Raw genomic sequence first — 24,615 nt, forward strand, 5'->3', positions numbered from 1 at the left:
AGTTTATCCTCCTAATTCAGAAATTCTATATTTAAAATATAAAGTACAATCAGCTGTGTCTCTTCATCATCGTATTCTGCTTATTTCTTGTGGTTTTTGGCTTTCTGGAAGTTAAAAACAGGTGGTGCTCTTGACTACTTTTTTTCCTTGTTCAAGACATTTCTCAGAAGACATGTCTCTTCAGTCTGATCTCTGGATTGCATTCTGTCTTCCATGTCAAAAGCTAGCAGACCCAATACTCCTTTCATTTCTGGCCAGGCTCATCAACTGATTTCTAACAAGGAAAAGAGCTTTTCTGAAACTAATTTCTTTTTTATTTCCCCAAAGGACTTCCAAAATATCAAGAGAAATGTATTAGAATAAAGTGTGGTATGTATGTCAGTGTAACCTAAATCTTTTATTCTCTTGCAGATTAAACCAGATTCTGTTTAACGCAGCTGTCCTTCACCAAACAGTGATATACTTGCAGAATCACTGCAGTCTTTGCCTCTGCTAGCATCTTCCTCTCAAAAGTATTGCTTACATCATTTAATGTGATTTTGTTAACGATAGATTCTGAATGGTTTAGTAGGAGCTGTTGGGAATAGGTGAACGGTTGGACTGGATGATCTTTTATGTCTTTTCCAACCTTGGTGATTCTATGATTCTATGATTCTAACTGCATGAAAAAGAGGTCTAATCTGAGCTATCATTTGGAAACTACCTCTTCATGACTTCAGCTTATAGCTCCTTAAATTTTTGCTGGCCCATACTTTATACAGATGGTATATTACCTTCCTGCTATTTCTCTAGAGCACATTATTAAAAAGGGTGTGAATTCTCTCAGTTTTTGGAAATTAATGTAACTAGGCATAATGTGGCATATGTGTCTTTATAAGAAATTCACGTATTTACAAAAAGTTACTTCTTAATCCTGCAGTCTCCTCATTTTTACCTCTGCAGATCAGAGCTTTGTAAAGGTTTAAACACGTATTTAATATCAATAATTAGAAACCAGCACATATTCTCATGCACTTACTAGCAACTCTACATGATTTAAATAACAAAAGATCAAAATATTTAAACATTTTCTTAGGTCATTGCTATAAGCTACATGCACTTGAAAAATTTCATCTGACATAGGGGGGAGTTACAGGCTAGTAGCATAAGGACCTGCATTATGTTTTTTTATAGAATATATTTCTTAATACTTGAAGTAATTTTTAGTGTCAGAGTTAATGATTAGCAGTAGCATTTAAGGGGACCTGAGGAATCCTTTTCACCAGAAAGATTAGGAAAATAAGCTCTTATTTTGGCCAAATATACATTGCAGCTGACAAAATCTCTTCTGCATAGACAAGAATATCTGCTAATCACAAATTCCATCTTATGAGCTATGCTCAATTAACCATTAGAAATTTGAAAAGTTGGATGTAGTCTAGGGAGAAATTGATCATTTTTCCAAATAAGTTTCCCATATCCACCAGTGGCGTGAATCCATTAAAAAAATTTCCAAAAGCCAAATTGCTGACATCATACCTTTGCCGAAAAGTCACAAAGAATTTCTGGCTTGATATTGAGTCACATAGATGAAGGAAAACTTTGACCTAGAAAACAGATTGTTGTGCAGTGAACTAAATATAAATAAGTTCTTCCAACTCCACATTTTGCTGCAGCCTTACCTGATAAGCGGTGTAAAGTGGAAAACATGAAATATGAGACTAGATTAGTCAGTAAAAAGTTCTAGAATCTCAGCCTAAGATCCAAAACCTATAAAAATGTAACATTCAGTGATTTGCTAAGCATTTATATGCCGAAGTTTAGTTTTCACTCTTAGCATTTTCATCAAGTACTGTTCAACCCAACCTTTCCTGCTAAATACATTTGAATTTACATGGCAATGTGTTAGAAGAGCTTCAGTAAACTCAATATGTTATGTGAAATAGTAGAGATGATTTAGATATATTTTCCCCTGAAATAGTAAATAAGTCCTGTGCTATGGCATTTTGAACTTGGAGAAACTTTCAGCTTCCAACATGTTAAAAACAAGTCAATAATCGTTCATAGCTCCTGAAGACCTTATGGCATTTTCTCTATGAGAAGTCATGTGATAGGATGAGAAATAGCATGCAGGATACAGAGTTACTGATGAGTATTTATGAAATATTTTGTAAAAGACTGTGGAGACACACTCAAATATATGTATATATATATATATACATATATACATATAAAATAGTTTTAAAAATCCTTAAAGATACTATCATGTCAATACAGTTTGATATACCACTATTAGAAGAAATGAACAACAGCAATTTAAATTCCGCGAGGTTCATTTAGAGTTTCTCATCCGCTTAGCAGGAAAAATCGAAGGATGCTTGATGAGGCAACAAATCCAAATGCAAGCTAGCAGCACACTGTAAGAAAAAGGAAAAAAAAAAAAAAAAAGGATAATTAGGAGAATTAGCAGTTACATTAACAAAGATACTCTCCAAATTTAGTCCAGTGCTTCATGGCAGTATCAAAATCTTCCTTGCCTGAAAACAAGAAGAGCATGTAAGAGAATGCCCTCTGAATTTACCTGATTTTCAGTTTTTAATTACATAACTCAGCATATGTAAAATCTATTAATTACTAATTGTTATTAATCTCATTACAAGGGTGTATTTGTCAGCTAAGCCATAAATCTCACGGTGGTTTTTGAAAGTTATTATGTGCATTTATCATTTATTTTTCCTTTTTGTATTTTACATACTGCTAAAATTTGCAGCTGTCATTAGAGAAATTGTAAAAGACAATAGACATATTATTCCTTCAAAGAGTCGAAAGTACCTAGCAAAATTTTAAAAAAACTACCTCTTTCAGTAAATCCAGCATTAGATATCTAGCATTTTTGATGAATTTAAAACAGATTCACCAAAAGAGGTTTTTATCCTGACTTTAGTACGCAAACTACTCTTATTCAGCACAAAACTTGAGAGCAATATACAAATATCTATCACCTTTTTAACTGAGCACATCTTTTCAATATATTCTTTTTTTTAAAATTGTCATATAGAAAACTCTGGTAGCATGCAATATTATAATAAGGTAAAATATAATCAAAAGACTATGGCACCCATCAGTTACTTACATTTAGTTGCCACCATAAAATAGCACATTTTTCTATCTTTCTCTTTCCCATATTAGTTAAATGGTAGATGAAGAAAAATTAACAGGTAAAATAGATAGTGCATCTTTTTTATATAGGCTAAAAACCATTCAAGCAAACGTAGAACAAGTGTAAGAAGAGAAAGTTAGTTATTGCATAGTCATGTTGTTAGCAAAAGATCTTCTGTCAATGCAGAATCAATTTTCCAGCCAAAAACGTTTCAGCACTAATTTAGCTGATGTTCCAGTGAGTGGATTCAAGAAGCATACCTCACACTCTTGGAATTTGCCTTCCTGGCAATTTGCTCCTTCAGTGTTCAGCCATAGTGCTCTCTGCATTATTATAGGAATGCACAATTTGCTGAAAAGATTTCTGCTAATTAATGTTGCTAGGAATTAGAAACAACCTTCCTGTATTAAACTTGTATATTTACATTATATTTATCACATTGTAAATTCTGAATGATGTTTTTGAAGCATATATGTTGTCATTAACGAGAGTGAAAATAGTGTAATAAGAGTTTTTGATATAATATTTCTCTCTCAGTTTTTTTGCTAGAATTCTCCTATACTGATCATAGCAGTCCTTTAACCTAGAAAGAATCTTTTGGCATGCAGTTGTTTCCCCATGCCTGGATTGCCCAGAAGATGTGATGAACTGTCTTGGAAAAGAAAGATGTTTGTAATGAATAGATTAATCTGTAAAAATAAAGTAGCCCCTCACAACTTATGCTCTTGAGTTGACTACAAGAATGGCATGTTATTTCATAAGCTTCTGGTCACTGCAGGAACTGTAAAGATATCATTAATCTGCTGAAGTCTCAGAGAATACTCTGGGAACTGTCATTTATCAGCAGCTCCATCTGCCCCAGAGGTAAATGAATAAGGAAACTGTATGATGCAATCCTGTTAGTACCTCCTTTTGCTTGGTCTTGTCTTTGCTTTCTCCCGAAGGAAAGATGTTAATCACGGTCCTGATTTAGGGCTTAAGGATATGGCTTTCAAAGAAGTGTCTGAATATAACTTACAGTCTTGAAGAAAGAACTGAATTGGTGTATTTCCAAGTTGTCAGAAGTGCACTTCTGAAGCAGTTCACATCTTTATTGTTTACTTTTTTATTATTTGTTCTCCTCTAAAGATTGCTTTGTAATATTCTTGTCTGTCTTTACTTCTTTTGAAAGTATCATAATGCTAGGTCACATTTTAGGAAAGTGTCATTTTAAGGCTTCTGTTGCATTCTCATTTAATACAGTTTTAATAGTTTCAAACAAAAATTTTCAAACCTCAAAAAAACAAATGTTTCAAAAAATATTCTGGAAAAAAATATTCTAAACAAACCGGATTTTTTATAACATTTTCATGATTACAGGATCTTAAGAAAAGAACTTTTCTGTCACAAATAGATTTCTCCAATATAACTACATAAATTTTCTGTAAAAGTGCATATTTTTGGTTAATCTTTTAAAAAGGAACTTGCTCCTTGAACAGGAAAAATTATTTTTGCTTCATATTGTTTAGTGTGTCCCTTTTGAGAAGTTTTCCCTCACTGGAAAATTCTTCTGATGTTGTCCGAGGTCAAAAAGCAATTGCCATTTGATGAGCTTTTGGTAGTCTGTGTGAAAGGAATCTGCAATCTCTGTTTAGTTCCCAGTCAACAAATGTCCAACACAGCTGTCATTAATTGGCATTCTCATTGGCAGCCTCTATGGAGAGGCCAAATGCTAATGTACATGGAAGCTGACCTATTTTCTGACTTTATTAGTGATTCTGCAGAACAGGCTTCTCAATGTGAGGAGGCAAACACTGGTTCTTACTGTCGTTGCTTAGGCTGTAGGCTTTCTTTGGAAAATCAGGTTGGTTTCCAAAGCTCCCAGTCTGGCACCTCTCATACATGCTAAAACCCAGTCAAAAAGAAATATTCATACAAATAGTAATTTGATGATACACTGTTTGAAACAAAGTGTATTAGCACTCTCACCGAGAAGGCTATAGTTATTTATTTCCAGAAAGCTATTTGTTAATCAGGTGCTCCTATTTCTTTTGTCAATAATCTTTTTGAGTAGACAATGATAAACTCCTGCTAACTACTAATTCTCATTTTGTTATTCAGCTGTCTATAATTTCTAACACTCTGAATCATTCTATCCCTTACATTTAGTGATATTGACAAACGGAGGAAAGTGTCTTCTTAGGGTGGCCCATGACAGTGCTACTTCCAAGATATCTATATGCCCATCTATTTCCTACATCCAATTTTGTGCAATAAGCAAAGCTCTCAGTACAATCACTGAGCTTGTTTACAAGAAAGTTACCAATATTTACTTCTGCTCTAATAAATTGTTAACTATGGCCCAATGAACAGCAAATGTTATTTCATGGTGATAAAAGAGATAGGTAATATACTTGCTCTTAGGAAACTGAAAGAAATTTAGTTCAAAATACAATGATGTCATTTATTCCATGCATACCTGTACTTTAAACTGTGACGCTATAGTTTTGCTTATTACAAAAACCCTAAACAGAATACTGAACATTGCTCATTCACTAAGCAGATGCTGATATCAAAATCTAGAAATACAAGTTAATTATTTGAATACAAATGACTGTATTTTTTTATATTTCTGCCCAATAAACATTTCTATGTACATTGACTTGTGCACATCAATACAAATAAGTGATAGATACTGTGCAAAAGAATGTTTCAGGTTACTTTCCAATTCAGTTTTCCCACTTTAAAGATACCTTTTGAACTTAAAAGAACTTTTTTCCATTTCCTTTTACAAAAAGGCTCATTTCCAGCTTTGTGAACTTTAATTTTATAAGAATCTTCTTGGCTGAAATCAGCTTCTGAATTGGACATAGCAAATTTCCTTTCACTAAACAAGTAGGCAAGTATAGAACTCTCCAAGATTTTATTAAAAGCATTTTTTTTCCTGTTATTAACACATTTGTAAGGCTTTTAACATTCATTTATGCTTTGAGACATCAAGTCTATTTTTCATTTCTCTAAATGTTCTTGTTTATTTATCCTTACAATGGTTTGATATCTCATGAGTTGTATTTTCTCTATGGAAAAAACATTAAAGGGACATTAATCAGAGTATATTGTTCTTGTGTGTGATTCTTTCACAAAGTAAATTTTTTTTACACTGTAGACATCTTGATAAGGTGAAGTCCACTAAATGCAGCATACAGTTACAGCTTTGTAATCACCACAAAATCACATGCCAAAATTCACAGACAAGGTACCTGATTATCAGTCACCCATTCCACTCTCCTTAATTTATCCTTTAGAATTGTTCTGAGTGCCACATTCACATATGTTTCCAACTTAAAATGAATCACCAGTCAGAACAACTTATTAAGCCAGCTGAAATGGGCTTGATAACTTCGCCCATCTGGAATGTAAGAATGAAATATATGCCAAACCACAACATGTGTGTTTTTTTCTCTTTGGTAAACATGGAAGTTTTAGAACTGTTCTGTCAAGCTGCATGCATGATAACTTAAAGATACAAACAAACAAAGAGATATACTTAATTGTATGAGCGGAGATGAACCAAAACTGAGATTCATCTAAACATGAATACTTTCAAACTAAAAGGTTTTAGAAGAAAAATTACACCACCAAGAGTATGTTTTGTCATCTTTCCTGTAACACCTGTTAAGTAAGATTCGTGAAAGTGTCACAGAGAGTGTTACAGCATTTACATACATGCCTTCATCTTTCTGTCTTTTCATCTCTCTTTTACCTTCTAAGTTGAAAGGTTATGCAGTGTCTTGTGACGCTACTTAAAAAAACAAGTTGCTGTAATTATAGACAGGTCACAGAGGAGACAGTGGGACAATGAGTCAGAAAAAGGGATGACAATAATTTTTTCAAAAAGCAAATTGCATGTAGCCCATCTAATAGTGTAATTTGCTCTTTGTACTTTTAACCACTTGAGGATTTTTTTTTTAAACTTTCCTGTTGCTTTACTTTTAGTGGTCACAGCTTCAAAAGCAAGCTTTTACCATATTCCATAGTTCTGCTCCAAGTATTATTTTCAAGGAGGAAAGGAGGTCCCAAACACTTCTTTCAAAATTTATATTTTTCATGGATGGTCAAATGCAAAATGTTTTTGCAAAGGTGCAACCCTGGAACCTCTGCCTTCCTATTGCTGAAATTCTTTGCATATTTGCGTTTTTTTTCCTCTTCCTACTGCTCCCATTACTCGTCATTTACTTTTGATGACCAGAATTGTCCACTATTTTAATACATGGGAAGATCATGAAACAAATCCTCCTGAAAGAAATGTTAAGGTACATACGAGATGAGGAGCTGACCTGAGATAATCAATATGGCTTCACCAAGGGCAGATCATACCTGACCAGTCTTGTGGCCTTCTATGATAGAGTGACAATATTACTGAACAAAGGAAGGGTAACTGATGTTATCTATGTGAACTTGTGCAAGGTCTTGACATATCCCACATCACATCCTTATCTCTACATTGGAGATAAATGGTTTTGAATGTGGACTATTCAGTGGATAAATAATTGGTCGGAAGGCTGCAGCCAGAGGGTTGTGGTCAGAAGCTCTATGTACAGATGGAGGTCAGTGTCTAGTGGTGTCAGTCAGGGGCCCATCTTCAAACTGGTGCTCTTTAACATCCTTATCACTGACAGACTGTGGCACTGAGTGTACTCTCAGCAGTTATGTGGAAGAAATCGAGCTGAGTGGTGCATCTGATAAAATAAAAGGGAGGGATGCCATCCAGAGAAACGTGGGCAGGCTTGAGGATTTGGCCCATGAGAACTTAATGTGGTTCAACAAATCCTAATGCAAGGTGCTGCATTTGGGGTGCAGCAGTCCTAGTATTTGTACAGACTGTGAGAAGAAGTAATTGAGAATCTGCCCTATCAGAAAAGGACTTGGGGGATCCTGGTGGAAAAAAAAGCCAGCAACATGTGCTTGCAGCCCAGACGGCCAATAGTATCTTCAGCTACATCAAAAGAGAGCCAGCAAGGTACAGAAGGTAATTGTCTCCCTCTACTCTGCTCTCATGAAACCTCATTTGGAGTTTGATGTCCAGGTCTATGGCCCCCTGCACAAGAAAGTTTTGGAGCTTTTGGAACCAGTGCAGAAGAAGGCCATAAAAATGGTCAGATTAACACCTCTCTTATGAAGAAAGGGTGAGGGATTTTGACTTGTTTATCTTGGAGAGGGCTCCAGAAGGACCTCACTGTGGCTTTCTAGTACTTGAAAGGATCTTACAGGCATGAGAGGAACCTGTATCTTCCAAGAATTACCTGAGCCTCAAGTAGGGTGAAAGAAATTCCTGAATAGTTTGGTTCTTGAAGAATTTGTAAGCTCATTCTTGATACACTTTTCCACAAAGATTATTTAATTTTAATAAAATTCTGAATGAAACTAAATCCAATTCAGATAAAATTCCTCTCAGTTTTCTGCCAACAAGGTCTACTGTGTGTTCCCACAGAACAGGACAAGGAGCTTTCTCTTGAAACAAGCAAGCAAGAAAAAAGCAAAACCAACCAACCAAACAGCAACAAAAAGCACAGCCTAAAACCAAGCTTCAGGGTACGGAAGCCCTTCAGGAAACCTGATTACATACCATTCTGCTCAGCACCTTTTAGAGTGCTACCCAAGAGCAGACAGTTTGTTTGAGTTCTGCAATTTCCTGTCTACCTTTGATTACAGTCATGAAAGAAATGAACGATAGACAAATCTATCTGCAAAAATAGACTGGAAGTAGGCATTCTCAAGGGATTTCTAACATCTTTGGCATTCTTTCAGGCTGGAAATACCACAGTAGCAACCTTCCAGTATTGGTTGTGTTTCAGCACATCTGTTTTTAAGGCTCACGGAAATCAGAAAATTTAGAGCACATAAAAATGAAAAAGCACCTAAAGAAAGTTAGCTAAATCATCAGAGGTCCAATTGAAGTTTTAAGAAAGATTCAATTACAGAGTTATTTTAGCCTATGTACTCACCAAATCTGAACTATTGGGACTGTTACTTGAAGCCTTATATAAGTAATTATATAAAAGTATAGTTCAGTAGTGGTGGCCCCAAAATAATTTTTGGATGTTATTATTTGTTAATATTTGAAAAGTCACCACTACCTTCTAGTTTTAGATGGCAGAGGGAAATCACAAATAATGAATGTCTCTACCAAAACAGTGATAGGACCTGTAGAAATGACGGTATTAGAACTCAGAAGTTTCACTTATGTTGTCTGCTTTGTCCTTATCATTTCTACTATTGTCTTCTCTCCTGTCATATTCTTTCCTCTTCATTTTCTATTCATACTTTGCACTTTAAAAAAAAAAAAATGCTTACTAAAGATTACAATGTAAACAAGACTGTGGATGAAACAAAAATCCTCCGAGTTAATCTTATATTCTTATAAGCTGTCTGGGGTAAGAAGATATTTAATTTACAGATAGCTCCAAACATTTAATATGAATTTCCATTAGTACAGAGATGTATCAGCCTTTACTCTGTTCTAATTAAAATCATCACTTAATTCTGGATTTACAGATTTTCAATTAGTTGTAGAAATCTGTATACAATATACAGTACAGTCAATTGTAGTAACAGAAGTAAGAAAGGGCCTCAAAGAAGAAAACTGGAAAGGAGTCAAGTTTCTCAAGTAAATTTTCAGGATTTGTAATGCCAACTGTTTTTTTCTCATTGAAGAATTTTTGATAGTTTCTTTGCAGATCTACTGCTATGAGGTCCTAGCACGCAAACATCATTCCATTAAGACATTACAATGTTTAGATTTCTTCTCCTCCCATAACTAAGAAGCTGAAAACTATGCTTCAGGCCAACTCTCCTTCTGTTTTTCTTTGGATAAAGAAGAACACACAAAAATGATGGTATTTTCCTTAATATAATAATAATAACATAAAATGCCAGCTCTGATTTCTGTCCAGTTTGGCTCCACCTGTGCCAGTAGCAGCATGGAAAGTTGTTTCTTTCCTGTGGTGACTGAATGATCCAATTTTGATGACAAATGTCATCTGCAGTCTCTTAGACATAATTATGTCTAATCAGAAAATAATCTGACTGGATACAGCTAAAAAAATAATTTTCTTACTTCAAAGATCTTTAAAAATAAACTTCTGTGTCAACTTTATGTATATTTAACTATTTGTTCTCAGAATAACTTACTGCATCACTGACATGATGAAACAGAGAGACAGGTATGCCTACAGGGAAGTGCATTCAAGCTCATAAAGTGGTATTTTGCCTATACATCACACAAAATATGCCAACAAATCCCTGTTGGGCACGATGATTCACCCATGCTACAATCTTGAACAGGAAATTTTCTACTTCCAGGACAAAATACACTTCCTTGGCATGCACAACAAACTCCAGTGTTTCTTGCTGACTCCTTCCACCTGACACAGATTTTCCAGGTGCTGAAATATCAGCTTGATATATGGGAATCAATATATGAGCCCTTTCGTTGCTCTGTCAATCCACAGCTTCTGTGCTGTGAGGTTGCTGCTGTACATTTGCAGGAAGGCTCAAACCTATTTCGGGCATTGCAAACACTGTAACTGAGGAGATATGGCAGAAACTCCATCTTACATGAAGAAGTTTTTCTAATATTTATCCAGTGCCTATGCATTTTGTTCTGTCTGTGGGATGAGAAAAGCTAAAGGTCATCTAATTTTTCAGGTCAGTGGAGACTGACAAAAGCCCAGGAAAGAACTGGGGCAGGAGACAGACCTGTATTGTAGTGGAGCAGAGAGTTTTCTCCATCGCCTCCTTCGAGAGCTCAGTGACAAATATTTCCTTATTTTAAGGCAGCTGGTAGCAGTACATGTGGAGTGACAGTTCAGGAAGCAACGCATAAGGGACAGCTGAGGGATAACATTGTCTAATTGCTTAAGAACCTCAGAAGGTACAGCCACCTAAATTCGCTAACATTAATTGCCAGGAGAGGAAGATTTGGGGTTTATTTTCAACATTGTTTCAAAAAAGCACTCAAACATGAATGCTTACATTCAGTCCAGAACCAAAGTCTAAGCAGTTAATTGTATCTTGCCCTCTTCTTCCAGTTTCCTCCTTGCCCTTCATTCCTTATTCTCCATCATAAATACAAAGGTAATGGATGGAAAAAAGTAGGGAAACATTGTTCAGTGTATGATTCATTTTCCATTGAAAACACAAGGGAACCATAAACATGCATTCCCAACTACCACAAGTTCAGCAAATATTTGAAGAGATTAACATGGATGATCACTCAAAGTTGTTTTCTTTATGAAGTATTCTGAATAACAAGTCACAGAATTTGCACTGTTTCATATGTATAATTATTATTGGCTCCCTCAGAGGAGGAATGATACAAGAGAATAATGAATAAGAAAGTAATATATAAACTCTTAACAAAAGAAGGCGTTCTGTTTACATAGATAACTTTCCCAACTGCATCACTCTTTCTTGCTAAAAATGTAGAAAAGACTGATTGTAATGTACAGAAAATATTGGAGTTCTTAAATGTTGGCTATTTTCTGTTTTGGAGATAAGTTTGGTGCCAAAATTGCCTTGTAACAACTGCTGATTACCTGTTTATTTACAGTACTGTTTTACTTTTCCAATTTTCAAACATATGACTTTAGAGCAAAATGCACAAATACTAGACAAGGCTAAAAAAAATAAAAAAAATAATAAAATAAAATAAAATAAAAAAGAAGAATCTCCTCTTTCTTTGCAATTTTTTTCAGAGGCCAACACTCTGAAATGGTCTGCATGGAATGTTCTCTTCTTTCCTCCTTTCTCTCCTCCGCATTCTTCCCAGTGCATTTTTGTGGACAGGAAGATGGGATGGATATACCTTCAATGGACTCTATTTCTGTATCATCTTAACTACTGATGAAAAATAATTCATATTTAGGCAAAAAGCAAGCTCTCGGGCTTTATATCCATTCTCCTTAAAAAGAATATATGTTCATGCTTGGGAAACTTAATTAGTGCAGGTAAAGATGTACCTATCAAGTGCCCAATATAGGGTGAGGGGAGGGAGTGAACTGCTTTTCTTCAGTAATAAACTGCAGAGTTTATGCCTGAAATTCGGAATAACTGTTGGCTATATTTAATGCAGGTGAAAAAAAGTACTTCATTTTAAATAGCAGAACTGCAAAGTGCATTTTCATGAAAAGGTATTCATCATTTTGATATTTATTTCTCAAACACTTTCAACAGATACATTGACTTTCCAAGCACACTACAAATTGTTTCTCTTCTCCCAGAGTTTTCTGAAAGAATGAAGACAGAGGATTAAAGAGTCAGTGCTGACGTGTTTTGATTCAGTGGGAAGGAAAAATAATATCCATGGTCCCCACATGTGACCCTCTGTTCCTTGGAAAGATTAATGCCGAGCAGGCCTGAGGGAGCAAAAAAGTTGATGATTTGAGAAGACACTACTGAACTGGCATAAGGAAGTCTTGCAATTTTCATGTTGTTACAAGTCAAGCAGCAAAGTGAGTCTGTTTTCAGTTTCTTCTTAGAGGAACTGAAACAGCCAGCAAGTAACTTCATTCTCGTACACAGTATTTCCATGTAAATTTTCAACTCTACTTTACACGTTCTTTACAGTACATACAAAGTAGTGGATGAAGCTGAATAAAGTCCTAGTTTGCCTTCTCTTCATATTTTGATGTTTCTATTACTCTTTTCATTAAAATAGCAAATTACAATTATAATTCATCTTAAAAAGTTGATGTAAGCTGTTTCTCTAAGGATAACTACAGGTTTTTATTTTAATCATTCTCTTCCCCATCTGTTCCTTAAAAGTCCTTAAAATTGGAATGAATGAGAAACTTGCATATAAAGAAAGGTTAAGGAAAATAAATTTCAGCCTGCAGAGTTGTGCTCAAGTTTAAAGTAGATATAATTGCACTGAAGCAATGGCTTATGACTCAAGGTACAGAGTTTGCTTTCTAAAGCCATAATGAGCATTTCTGTGCAAAATGAATGCCACAAGATTCTATCCTGGGTAGTATAACATTTCTTGATTAATTCACCTATCTAAAATGGCATGCTAAGGAATTACAAGTACATTACCACTAACACTCACACAAACTTTGATCTCCCACAGAACTGTATCACATCGTGTTTGTATTTCTTGTAACTTGCTATTAGTAACACCACCTTTCTTTCCGTGAGTCCCTTTAGTAGTTTGCATCTGCTAGAGATGGCAAGCTAAATATTTAGGAAGCTGGTTAATTTTCTCAGTGGAAAGTTCAACATCCACCTGCGTCATGGCAAGCCCCTATTCAGTACAAGCTGCAGGATGAAAGGATTGAGCACAGCCCTGACGAAAAAGACTTGGTGGTACTGGTGGATCCAAGCTGGATGTGAGTCAGCAATGTGCTCTTGCAGTCCAGAAAGTCAACTGTATCCTCGATTGCAACAAAAGAAGTGTGGCTAGCAGGTCAAGGGAGGTGTCCTGCTCCTCTACTCTGTGCTGGTGAGGCTTCACCTGGAGTACTGCATCCGGATAAGGAGTCATCAGTACAGAAGAGACATGGACCTGTCAGAGCATGTCCAGAGAAGGGCCAAAAAATGATCCAAGGGATTGAACACTTCCCTTTGAGGACAGGTTGAGAGAGCTGGGGCTGTTCAGCCTGGCAAAGAGAAGGCTGGGAGGTGACCTGATAGCAGCCTTTCAATATCTGAAGGGGAGCTGCCACAGGAAAGAAGGGGACAGAACACTCTTTAGTAGTGTCTGTTGTGACACGGCAATAGGAAATAGTTTCAAACTAACAAGGGGAAGATTTAGATTGGATACAAGGAAAAAGATTTTTACAATCAGGGTGGTGAGGCACTGGAACTGGTTGCCCAGAGACAAAATGGATAACCCTTCCCTGCAGACATTCAAGGTCAGGCTGAATCAGGCTGTGAGCAACTTCATCTAGCTGTTGCTGCCTCTGTTCATTACAGGGGAATTGGTCTAGATGACCTTTAAATGTCCCTTCCAACTCAAATGATTGTATGATTCAATGTACTGCAATTTATCTCCCTTGAGACCACAGAACAAACCATTTATCCACTTAAGGTGATTAGATGATGTAACTAAACTTAGAGATTTATAACTTCCCTTTTTGGAAAATGGATTAAAACTGGAAGCACATCTCTCTGATGATTAAAGAATCTAGCCTGAAATATAAATACTAGACATCTGTTAAATGGGATGGCAAAAAAATTTCATGGCAAAAATAAAAGATGCCTATATGTTGTCATATAATTTCCCTGTATTGTGACAGGATGAAATGTAAAAATATTGACCAATTCTCACAATAAAAGAAATATTTTTAAAATAGCTTTGGCAATCAGAAATTTTCTGTAATACTTAGGTTATTTTACTGTATGTTACTAAATGTTACTATAATTAGCTTACTTTCAGCAGAAAATGCCACCTCAATTAAGGAAGGCAGAATAGGCTTTTTATCAAAAATCGAATCAAAATGCTGCTATATTTAAAGCTCTTCTGATTATTTGTAGTAAATTTTGATAACTTTCACACTTCCTAAGAACATTCAACGTTACAACAAATCCTTTTCAAGGATTTAGGACCTTACAGAGGAAAGAATTCCTTAAAATTCTTCAGTTAACTAAATAGTCTGTCAAGGTATAAAATATAGTCCTTTTACATCTTCCTTCCTGCTATCAGAATTTTCTCCTACTTGTACATTTTATCAATAACATTTCCAGCAGTGTGCCCTTGTGGCCAAGAGGGCCAATGGCTTACTGGGGTGCATTAAAAAGAGCATGGCCAGCAGGTCGAGGGAGGTGATCCTCCCCCTCTACTCTGCCCTGGTAAGGTCTCATCTGGAGTACTGCGTCCAGTTCTGGGCTCCCCAGTACAAAAAGGACAGGGATCTCTTGGAAAGAGTCCAGCGGAGGGCCACGAAGATGGTGAAGGGCCTGGAGCATCTCTCCTATGAAGAAAGGCTGAGTGAACTGGGTCTGTTCAGCCTTGAGAAAAGGAGACTGAGAGGGGACCTGATCCAGGTCTATAAATATCTAAGGTGTGGGGGGCAGAATGGCGAGGCCAGACTGTTTTCAGTGGTGAGTGGAGACAGGACAAGGGGAAACAGCTGGAAACTGCAGCATAGGAAGTTCCGCACAAATGTGCGCAAGAACCTCTTTACAGTTTGGTGATGGAGCACTGGAACAGGCTGCCCAGGGAGGTGGTGGAGTCTCCTTCTCTGGAGATGTTCAAGACCTGCCTAAATGCCTACCTGTGCGACCTGCTGTAGGGAACCTGCTTTGGCAGGGGGGTTGGACTCTATGATCTCTGGAGGTCCCTTCCAACCCCTACAGTTCTGTGATTCTGTGATTCTGTGATTTATAATTGGACATTCATTCTTTCCTATCTTCTATGAACACAGAGAACACTGTCTTGAAAACAAAGAACTGGTTTTTATTATTAGCTGGTTGCACATGACGTGTGGTAAAATATTCATGATTTTTATTTCCTGTCCCAATAGTTCACCATTTTCCAGTTCCCTTATTTCTACTTGCATAACATTAAACATGGTTACATTTTCATTATTTGATTAACGTCACTGCCTTTCATCTGCCCTGAAATGACATAAATAATAAACAAATTACATTACAAGCCCAGCTGCATGGGTCTCATTTGCTCTAAATAAAAGTTTTTGAGCTATTATTTTTTTACTGATTCTCCTATACAGACTTTGATTAAATCTCTGCTAACAGTAGGCAAGCAGTATTTATTCTGACCCCATGCTGCTTTATTAAAGATAAGAAATAAAAAGCAAACTCACTACACTTTCACGTGATTTTTATTAATAATCCATTAAAACATTATTTATTAATAATCCACTAGACAGTCATAGACAAGGGAATATTATTGCTGCAAAAAATAGCAAATTGCTGTGACCAAAGTTCACTTTTGCACTGTCTCTCTTCTGCGCACAGAACTACTGTGTACTTCTGCATACAAAAACACACTTTGAGCCCCCCTATCCATCTGTAGAGGAGTTATGTTCTTCTAAAGGCAGTGAACACAAAAACAAAAGGTCTGAGGTCACAAACATACACAGAAGATTTTTATGGCAGACTTACAGTTAAACAGACTATAGCCTCCAGAATTTAACAAGTACATCTTGGGTGAGACTCATTAGCTTGACAGAATATACAGACTTTTCAATCTATTCCTGACAGAAGGGTAAGTACCTCCATTCCACCTTCTTCTGCATTCAGAGCCCATGTCTTGGAAAGCCCCTTTTACTTGAGCTAAAATCATCTCAAGCCATTAACGAGTGAACCTCAACAAAAAATTAAGTGGCTCTCAAATTTTATCTCCTATAAAAACTCTCATTAAGTACCTTTTTCAAAGACATCACAAGACATAAGGTGCCAAAATTGTTAGATTTCTGAGACTTCATACTCTTCTTGTATATTTATAGATTCATAAATCATGATGCAGCAGATACTGTATTCAACATCTTACACTATAGATAAACTTTTAAGTAAATTTTCAGTACTAGAAGTGGAATCTTACTTCTCACAATTTGCAAAATTGTACAGAGCAGGTACATAAACCCCAATAATCATGTTCAAGTCATGATCCCTCATTCCAGTTTGTCTCAGAGATAATCTCGGAGATCTATGGTCCATGATGAGTAAAGACAAGAGATTTTCTGAGTCACCTGATTGTCTATTACCCTTAACCCCTATGGAATTCATTACAAATCTGCCTGCCAGACTGACAGATTTGCCATATCTCATTGTTTTTTGAAATATCATAAGTACCTTAAGCATGCTATTTGGAGAGCCTTTAAAACAGAACTTCATTTTATTAATAAAGGCAATATTATCATTTAGGTTTTAACAGCTTCAGCATCATGTAAAGACGACCTTTCAGTTAGTTGGGTATTTCAATCTTGGCTTTTTTTTTTATTTCAGACCTTTTTGTTTAGTGGAATGCAATTCACAACTAGGAAAAAAAAATAAAAACGAGATTTACCCACCACTTGCAGCCTTTAAATGAAGATGTTTTTCCTGAAATATATGTTCCAATTCAGCTACGAGCTATCATCTTCTGAAAGCTAAGGTTTTGTTTACATATAAAAAATACCAGAGATACAAGGTAAGAAAAAAAGTAGACCCAAGATTCAAGGTAAAGCAAGTTATTAGTCTTTAATTTCCCAGATCTGCCTTCAATTCTACCACTGAAGAGACTGTTAAATTTTCCTTTACTCAATGCTTATTCCCTCACATCCCAGGAAAGAGCCCCTTCCTTTACCATTGCAGAAGACGAGGTGGGGCCACTGCTTGGGGCTTCCGGGCATTGGTGAAATGTTGTATTCCTTACAGGCCATCATATTGTTGGTATGCATCCATTGACAGGCAGTAAGTAATCGTATTGCAGCTGTATATGCTGTTATCATAGCATTATTTCTTCTTCAGTCTTAGTAAACAGTTTTCATCTCAACCCACTTGTTCTGTTTTGTTTCCAGTACTCTTTCTCATCTCAGCAGAGAGAGGGGAAGTGAACAAATGGCTGCATGGTGCTCAGTTGCTTGCTGGATTAAACTACAACAGCAACTTTCATCTTCTGCATGGAAATTAAATTAGTTAAGCTAATGCAAAACAGGTCAGTTTCTCTCAAATGGTTTAAGATGTAAAAATGATTTCTTCTTTGTCCTAACGATCAATTTTCAGGCATAACGTGTTCCTTTCCACTTATGGAAATTACCATCATAATGAATAGGGTGTGGGTAGACCAAACCCATGGTATCATTTCATTGATTGCTGGTATGCTTAGTGAACATATAAACAACTGACGGAGCTTGTGTCATAGGATTGTATAATTAGGCAAGAACACCAGGTGGGCTGTGGGCCTTTAATAAGCAGAGCTGAGAGCCATAATAGACAATGTAAATAGCCCTAGGAAAACGAAATGAAGCCTAGTAGGTGTTCAGGGCACTGGAATATAGTCTTGTGTTGTATTTTAAAGAATGCAAAAATAAGAATTAAAGTTGCAAGAATATAAATTTAAATTGCCTGTGCTTAGACTTTTCTTGTAATTATTTCAAGCCTAATCATGTGAAGAACTACGCACAGCTTGCCAACACTATCAGTGAATGCTATGTTCTTTCCAAACAGTATAGATAGTACATATTCCTCAGGTTTTTCATCTAAGACCTTCTTTGTATGGAGTTATTTTTTCCAAATCAAAAGTTTCACATAACCTGTCTAGAATTTGTTTTCTATGGCCTCGCTCAAACGATCTTTACAGAGATTTGACTTTGTTTCTGCTTTGCAAGGAGGAACTTTGTCTACCTGTGTCTCTCTGTAGTGTTTCCAGTATTCACATCTGTAGGCTGGTTGTATGTAGTATCAGCCTGAGTATAAGACACGCCACCTTCACTTCTCTTGTGGTAGACAGTTTGCAGAAACAGACACTCACAGAGGAAACAGTAAACAGGATATGATTAAGATTCTTTGAAAGCACATGGCAATCTCAGAAGTTCACCAAGAAATTTGGAGGTATTAAAAGTCAGGCTGGAACAGGCACTGAACAACTTGATTTAGCTGTAGGCATCCCTGTTCATTGCAAGGGAGTTGGACTAAATGGCTTTTAAGGGTCCCCTCCAACTCAAAGGATTCTATGAAAGTATAATCTTAGATTTACTTTCCTAACCTATTTTAAAGGCATAGATCTTTACTTAACCTCACTATTTTTGGCACTGCAAATAGCATATAGGTGACAGATGGGGCAAATTTATCAGATAATTGCAAACAAAATGTTTGCTTGTAGGTATTATTTTTGAGTCCTGGTAAAAATTTAATGTAGTCAGATCTGTTTATGCAATGCAGTCAAGAGGAAGAAATATTTTCAATTTTTATAAAAACCTCCTTGTGTGAAGATCGTGACTAAATACAAAAATAAAAACCCTTATGAAGTTTCTTGATAGCTTTTTATTTTTTCCACATTCTTCATTCTAAGTATGATTCTTGCATAGACTGTTGATTCTATAGGATTAATTAGATCCTCCAATTTCATCTATTCCCTTTCAACATATACATTGTATATATACTGCTGAATTTAGAGGATATACAAAGCTTTATAAAATATGCCAATTTTCAGGTTCTAGGATTTAGAAATATTATATAGGCAGAGGCCTTCTGTGATTAAGTGATCGTAGTATCTGATTTCATAACCAGTCAGACTATTACTAAAATCTTTGTTGCTTTTACTGCTCAAGTGTTTGTTGGTTGGTTGTTTTTTTTTTTGTTTTTTTTTTTTTCTTTTTTTTTTTTTTTGTTGTTGTTGTTGTTGTTTTTGTGGATGCAAATCACAGTTTCTGAGGAGAAAATATTTTTTCGCTTATTCTACAAAGCTGTAAAACATACTCTACTGTAAGAGATTACTGTAAGGTAATTGCCTTCAGTTCAGTATTAACTGAAGCCAAATGTTTGACTACAGGCAAAAATTTCTACAAAATATAGTACCCTGTTATTACCTTTCAGAGTTCTCTTAAACTGCACTTTTGCACGTGCTTCAAGTAGATCCTGCCATCTGAATACAATTTCCCTACAGGAGCTTGGGTGAACCGGTGACAATTAGAGATTAGGTATCTTTCTCCACAGGCGTAATGCAATCCTCTCTGTTTTAAACCATTTTCTTTGAGTTACTAAAATTGCATCTTCATGCCAAAAGTCTCTTGGAAGTGGGAAAATAAGAAGTGGACTGAAGTTCCCACAGACTGTAATAACAAAGCTGCCATTTACAAACTGAGATGGTAGTATGCAATCTTTTTCCAGTGTAGATAAACTGCAAGATTTTTACTGGAGTACACAGGGAATTCTCATGTTCAGATACAGCTTCCCCTGTTCCAGTCTTTGCATGTTTCTCTTTGTCCTGTTGCTTGGCACCACTGAAAAAGCATAGCCCCATCCACTTGACTCCCTATAGATATTTAAGAAGATTAATAAGAATCATCTCAGTCTGTTCTCCAGACAAACAGTCTCAGGTCTCTCAGAGTATCCTCTAGGGAGAAAGGGAGTACAAACTCCCATTAGATTTTCATTTACAAACATTTGCAATTTGATTCTAAATGTTTGAGGTTTAAAATCAATAAAGCTTGAAGTCATTTGACATTTCCAGAAACATATTTTTTAGCTAGGTCAGAGACAAAATTGCCTTTAATCTAAAAATTGAATCATTCGTCATCATAGCTGCACCATTTTGTCAATTTTTTAAGAGTCTGTGTAAGATTTACGTTCTTACAAACTTGGTGCATGCAGAATACTTATAGTGATACTCAGAAATAAAATCACCTGCATCACTGAACAAGAGCCAGCAGCATGTAGGATACAAGGCATTTCAAAAGAGAACTGCTAACCGCTCCCACTTAGGCACTAGCATTGCCAACTACTCACACAGGCTGTATTTAATCAAACACCTGGATTTTTCCAGAAGCCTCCCTGGTACACAAACTTGTCTTAGTACGTGTAATAAATGACACGTTGAATTTCATTCACAAAAGGCCCTGCACCGAAACAACGCAGTGAACATTGCTTTTCATTCTGCTGCTCATTCTGTTCTCCGGGGGATCCTGCTGCTAAATTTCAGGTCTGGTTTACATCTCGGTAGTCATAATCAAAATTATTGCTTTAGTCTGAGAGTTTAAAGCATTTGTTAAACACAGTTAATGATGCATGACTGTATGAAAGCCGAATTCTTCCCATCATATTTCAGGTGGAGATTCTAAAAATCTATTTTGGCAACATTATCAGGGCCAACATATGCATCATAAAATTTTTATGCTTACTGCTAGCAGCAACAATTTTAGAGAGTGATCCATCTCCCACTAAGATCCGGAATAAGTATTTTTTGCTTCAGTGATCCTTGGCAATTCTTATACCTAAATAACAAATATACTTCTTTTTTTGTACTTAAATAGAGAGTAGAGAGAGCACAAGAAAGAGATGACTTTTTTTTTTTTTTTTAAATGTGCCCTAGAAAGGCAAGAGGCTAGTATAAAGGACATGACATGGAAAATTAAGACACAAAGATAAAAAAAAGTATTTACTTCCTGCTTGGTCTGATAGTCTTTAAACCTTGAGAAACTTTGAGCCTTAAGTCCTTTTTTTTTTTTTTCCAGTTCTCCTTTCCATGTGAAGCATGGGATAAACTCTCCTGAAGCTGAACATGACCATGTAGGAACCTGTAAGGAAAGCTTCAGCTTTATAACACCAAACACACTTGGAAAAACTAACTTGTAAAAAATTGATTTGTTGTTAGAAACTACAGGTGTAAACAACAAGGCCAAGGATATTTCTCCTCCAAATAAATGATAAAATTAAACGGCAAGTACCTCTTAATGCATAAATAATTATTTACAGCTTTTCGTGATGGCACCAAGCTGAGTGGGGCAGTTCATACAGAAGAAAGAAGGGATGCTGTCAAGAGGAACCTTATTAAACTCAAAAAATTGGCTGATGTGATCCTAATGAGGTTCAATAAAGTTAAGCGCAGGGTTTCACACTATAGTTGAAGTAATTCCAGATACGTACACAGACTGAGAGAAGAACTCCTTGAGAGTAGCCTGTTGAGAAGGACTTCAGGGTCCTGGAAGATGAAAAATTTAACATGAACCAGTGTTGTGTGCTTGCAGCCAGAAAGGCCAATCATATCATGAGCTGCATCAGAAGAAGGGTGGCCAACAGTACAAGAGATCCATTTGTCCTTCTCTACTCCACCCTCATGAGATTCCATCTAGAGTACTGCATTTAGGTCTGGGGCCTCCAGCACAGGAAGGGTGCTGAGCTTTTGGAGACGGTCCAGAGGAGGGCCGCAAAGATGATCAGAGGTCTTGAGGACCTCTGCTACAAAGACAGGCTGAACAAACCATGCATGTTCAGGCTGGAGAAGAGAAGGCTGTGGGGAGACCTCACATGTCCTTCCACTATTTAAAGGGAAACTATAACATGAGGGAAATCAACTTTTTATTTGGGTAGACAACGAGATAAAAAGAGGGGACGATTTTAAACTACAGGAGGGAAGATTTAGACTAGATGTCAGGGGTAAGTTTTTCACTGAGAGGGTGGTGAGATGCTAGGACAGGTTGCATAGAGAGTATGTGGATGCCCTGACCCTGGAGATGTTCAAGGCCAGGATGGATGGGGCCCTGAGCAGCCTGGCCTGATCTAGCTGTTGGCTGCCCTGTCCGTGGTAGGGGGTTTGGAAACTAATGATTCTTGAGGTCCCTCCCAGCCCAAGCCATTCTATGATTTTGTTTATGAGTACACACAGACAATAATAGCCTTGCAGTACACAGTATGGCACAGAATTGAGCAAATAAAAAGTCCAAAGATTTTCCCAAAGGCTCATTTCTTATGGAGGAATAAAATTGATGCAATCCTAATTATGCCTAAAATACAGTATTCTCATTAATATTTGTTGTTCAATATTCATGTTAAATAGATAGAGGGGATCATTTTCAAATGGTGATGTACTTACACTGTCTTGAGGCAGACACCAAGAGCCTGTAAGCAGATCCATCCACTCTGTACAAACTGCCACCTCAAAATCTAAAAAAAAGTTACAAAAGCTTGTGAAGATGTTTATTTATAGTGTAATTTGAACCCTTCTCTTCTAGAATCTTGTCACTCAGTACCTGTTCATGGACTACCAAATTTAAACTAATTTCACCAATGAAGTCAATCAGACGAGAATCACTGCAGTTGATTGTAAACAGATTTTATGATATATGTGCTTGCTACTCAGCTGGTATGGTTTATAAAATGCGTGATATCATGCAAAATAAAACCTGTCTGAATACCTAAAAATTTGTAGGAAATTTCAAACCTGCTTATGAATCTTTTCAAGAAAACTTGAACCAGGTTTAAGAAAAGCACAGTTGATACTGTGAATGGAAACATAATGCAGCACAACACAGAAATTGATGTGATTTAAGTTGAATCCTGAACATTTTAATTACATTTAATTACTGTCAACATCTGTCAAAACAGTGCTGACTTCAAAAGAAAAATCTTCCCATTCCTATCCCCACACTGAAAAAAAAATGAAAAAGACAAAAAATACACAAAGGAAGATTTTTGACATCATTTCCACAGTACCTTATTTAGAGCTACTAATACTCTTTTTGTTTTCAAGCTATGGTCTTTGTGTTCATATTGAATTAATGAATAGCGATATCTGTATCTTACAGTTATTTGGTAGAGCATCTGTAAAGGCAGCAGGACCAGATAGTAGTAACGAGAGTGGGTTACAAAAAAAGGATGCTCACTTGTAACTGAAGAGGTAAGCTCAAAAGAATATTCCACAAAGAAGGGATCTCCAACAAGAGATCCTTTCTTAGTGGCAGTCAGCCCTTAAAATGAGGTCTAAAAGAGATGCAGCCAGGCTCCACCCTTTTTGGTTGCACAGGTGAATTGCCTTCACTTGTGCTTCCAGGGCTGACCATGTCTTTTCTCCAGGTTCTCAATTAGTGGTTCAGTCTGTGACTCAGTAGTTCCCATATAGCAGCTTTATACATTACTATCAGAAAGTGCAGAGTTCAAGGTTATCTTCCTGCAGATGAGTTTCCTCCAGAAATTCTTCCCAGTTACCATTCACACATCAGGGAAGGAGAGGTAGAGGTGGAAGTGAAGATTGGTATCCTTGTTCCAGATACTGTGTGGTTTGGCAAGATGTTGGCTAAAACTTATTTCTCATGTGTTTTGTGAATGCTTCTCCATCTGGACCTTTACTCCAGTTACTAGCTCTTGCAGATCTCAAAACAAGCTATGACACAATCATCTGATATTGCCTTTAGAGAAAAATCCACAAATGCACTACACTGCCACCTAAGTGTAATGTTGCTTATATAAATGCTAAGAAGTGCTCTTTATGTTAAAAACATCTCAGGGGTGATTAATGTTTTCTTCCTATCCTTGTAACTACATATACTAATGTTGAAATAAAAGATATAAAGTGAGGGAAAACATAAAGCTTTTCCTATATCTATCATGATGCCAAACATAGGAAAATATTTATTATAATTAGCACACAAATAAAACAATAGATAGAAGAGAAAAAATGTTTTATGGGTTGGCTTTCTGTGTGTGTGTGTTGAGTATAATTTTACCCAAGGCCAGTAACAAGTGCCTCATCTGGAACATTATGGCATTTTGTACAGCCATCTGTTCATTCTATGACGAAAAAGAGGATCAGCTAGTGGTTCTACATTTGGATGAAACTTTTGATAACTTAGCATTTCCTAGTTATTTTTGTGGGGAGTTTTGTGTTTTATTGTGTGCTGGTTTTTTTTTGTTGTTGTTTGTTTGTTTGTTTGTTTGTTTTTAACAGAAATTTATCCAATTTTATATTTCTAACAAAAGGAATAGAACCATTGCTATGGTTCCTAAGTGCAGACCATATTGTGGAACTGAGTCAGCATGATATAAGTATACGTGGAATG

The 24,615-nt window shown here is 36.3% G+C and overlaps 1 protein-coding gene across 1 annotated transcript in view; it reads right to left on the reverse strand.

The window, feature by feature from the left end:
- The window catches only part of LOC122192120, a 38,475-nt gene extending 14,801 nt beyond the window's left edge, over positions 1-23,674 (reverse strand). The window contains exons 1-6 of the mRNA XM_042892589.1: positions 23,598-23,674; positions 23,443-23,509; positions 22,653-22,723; positions 21,707-21,761; positions 21,223-21,357; positions 19,977-20,096 (exon numbers count right to left, since the gene is read on the reverse strand). Of these exons, the coding sequence (XP_042748523.1) occupies positions 19,977-20,096; positions 21,223-21,357; positions 21,707-21,761; positions 22,653-22,723; positions 23,443-23,509; positions 23,598-23,674 (525 nt within the window). The remainder of the gene's footprint in view (positions 1-19,976; positions 20,097-21,222; positions 21,358-21,706; positions 21,762-22,652; positions 22,724-23,442; positions 23,510-23,597) is intronic.
- Positions 23,675-24,615: the final 941 nt, after the last annotated feature.

This window comes from Lagopus leucura, unplaced genomic scaffold, assembly GCF_019238085.1.
Source record: "Lagopus leucura isolate 7727_CA_CO unplaced genomic scaffold, USGS_WTPT01 Super-Scaffold_73, whole genome shotgun sequence".
NCBI lineage: Eukaryota > Metazoa > Chordata > Aves > Galliformes > Phasianidae > Lagopus > Lagopus leucura.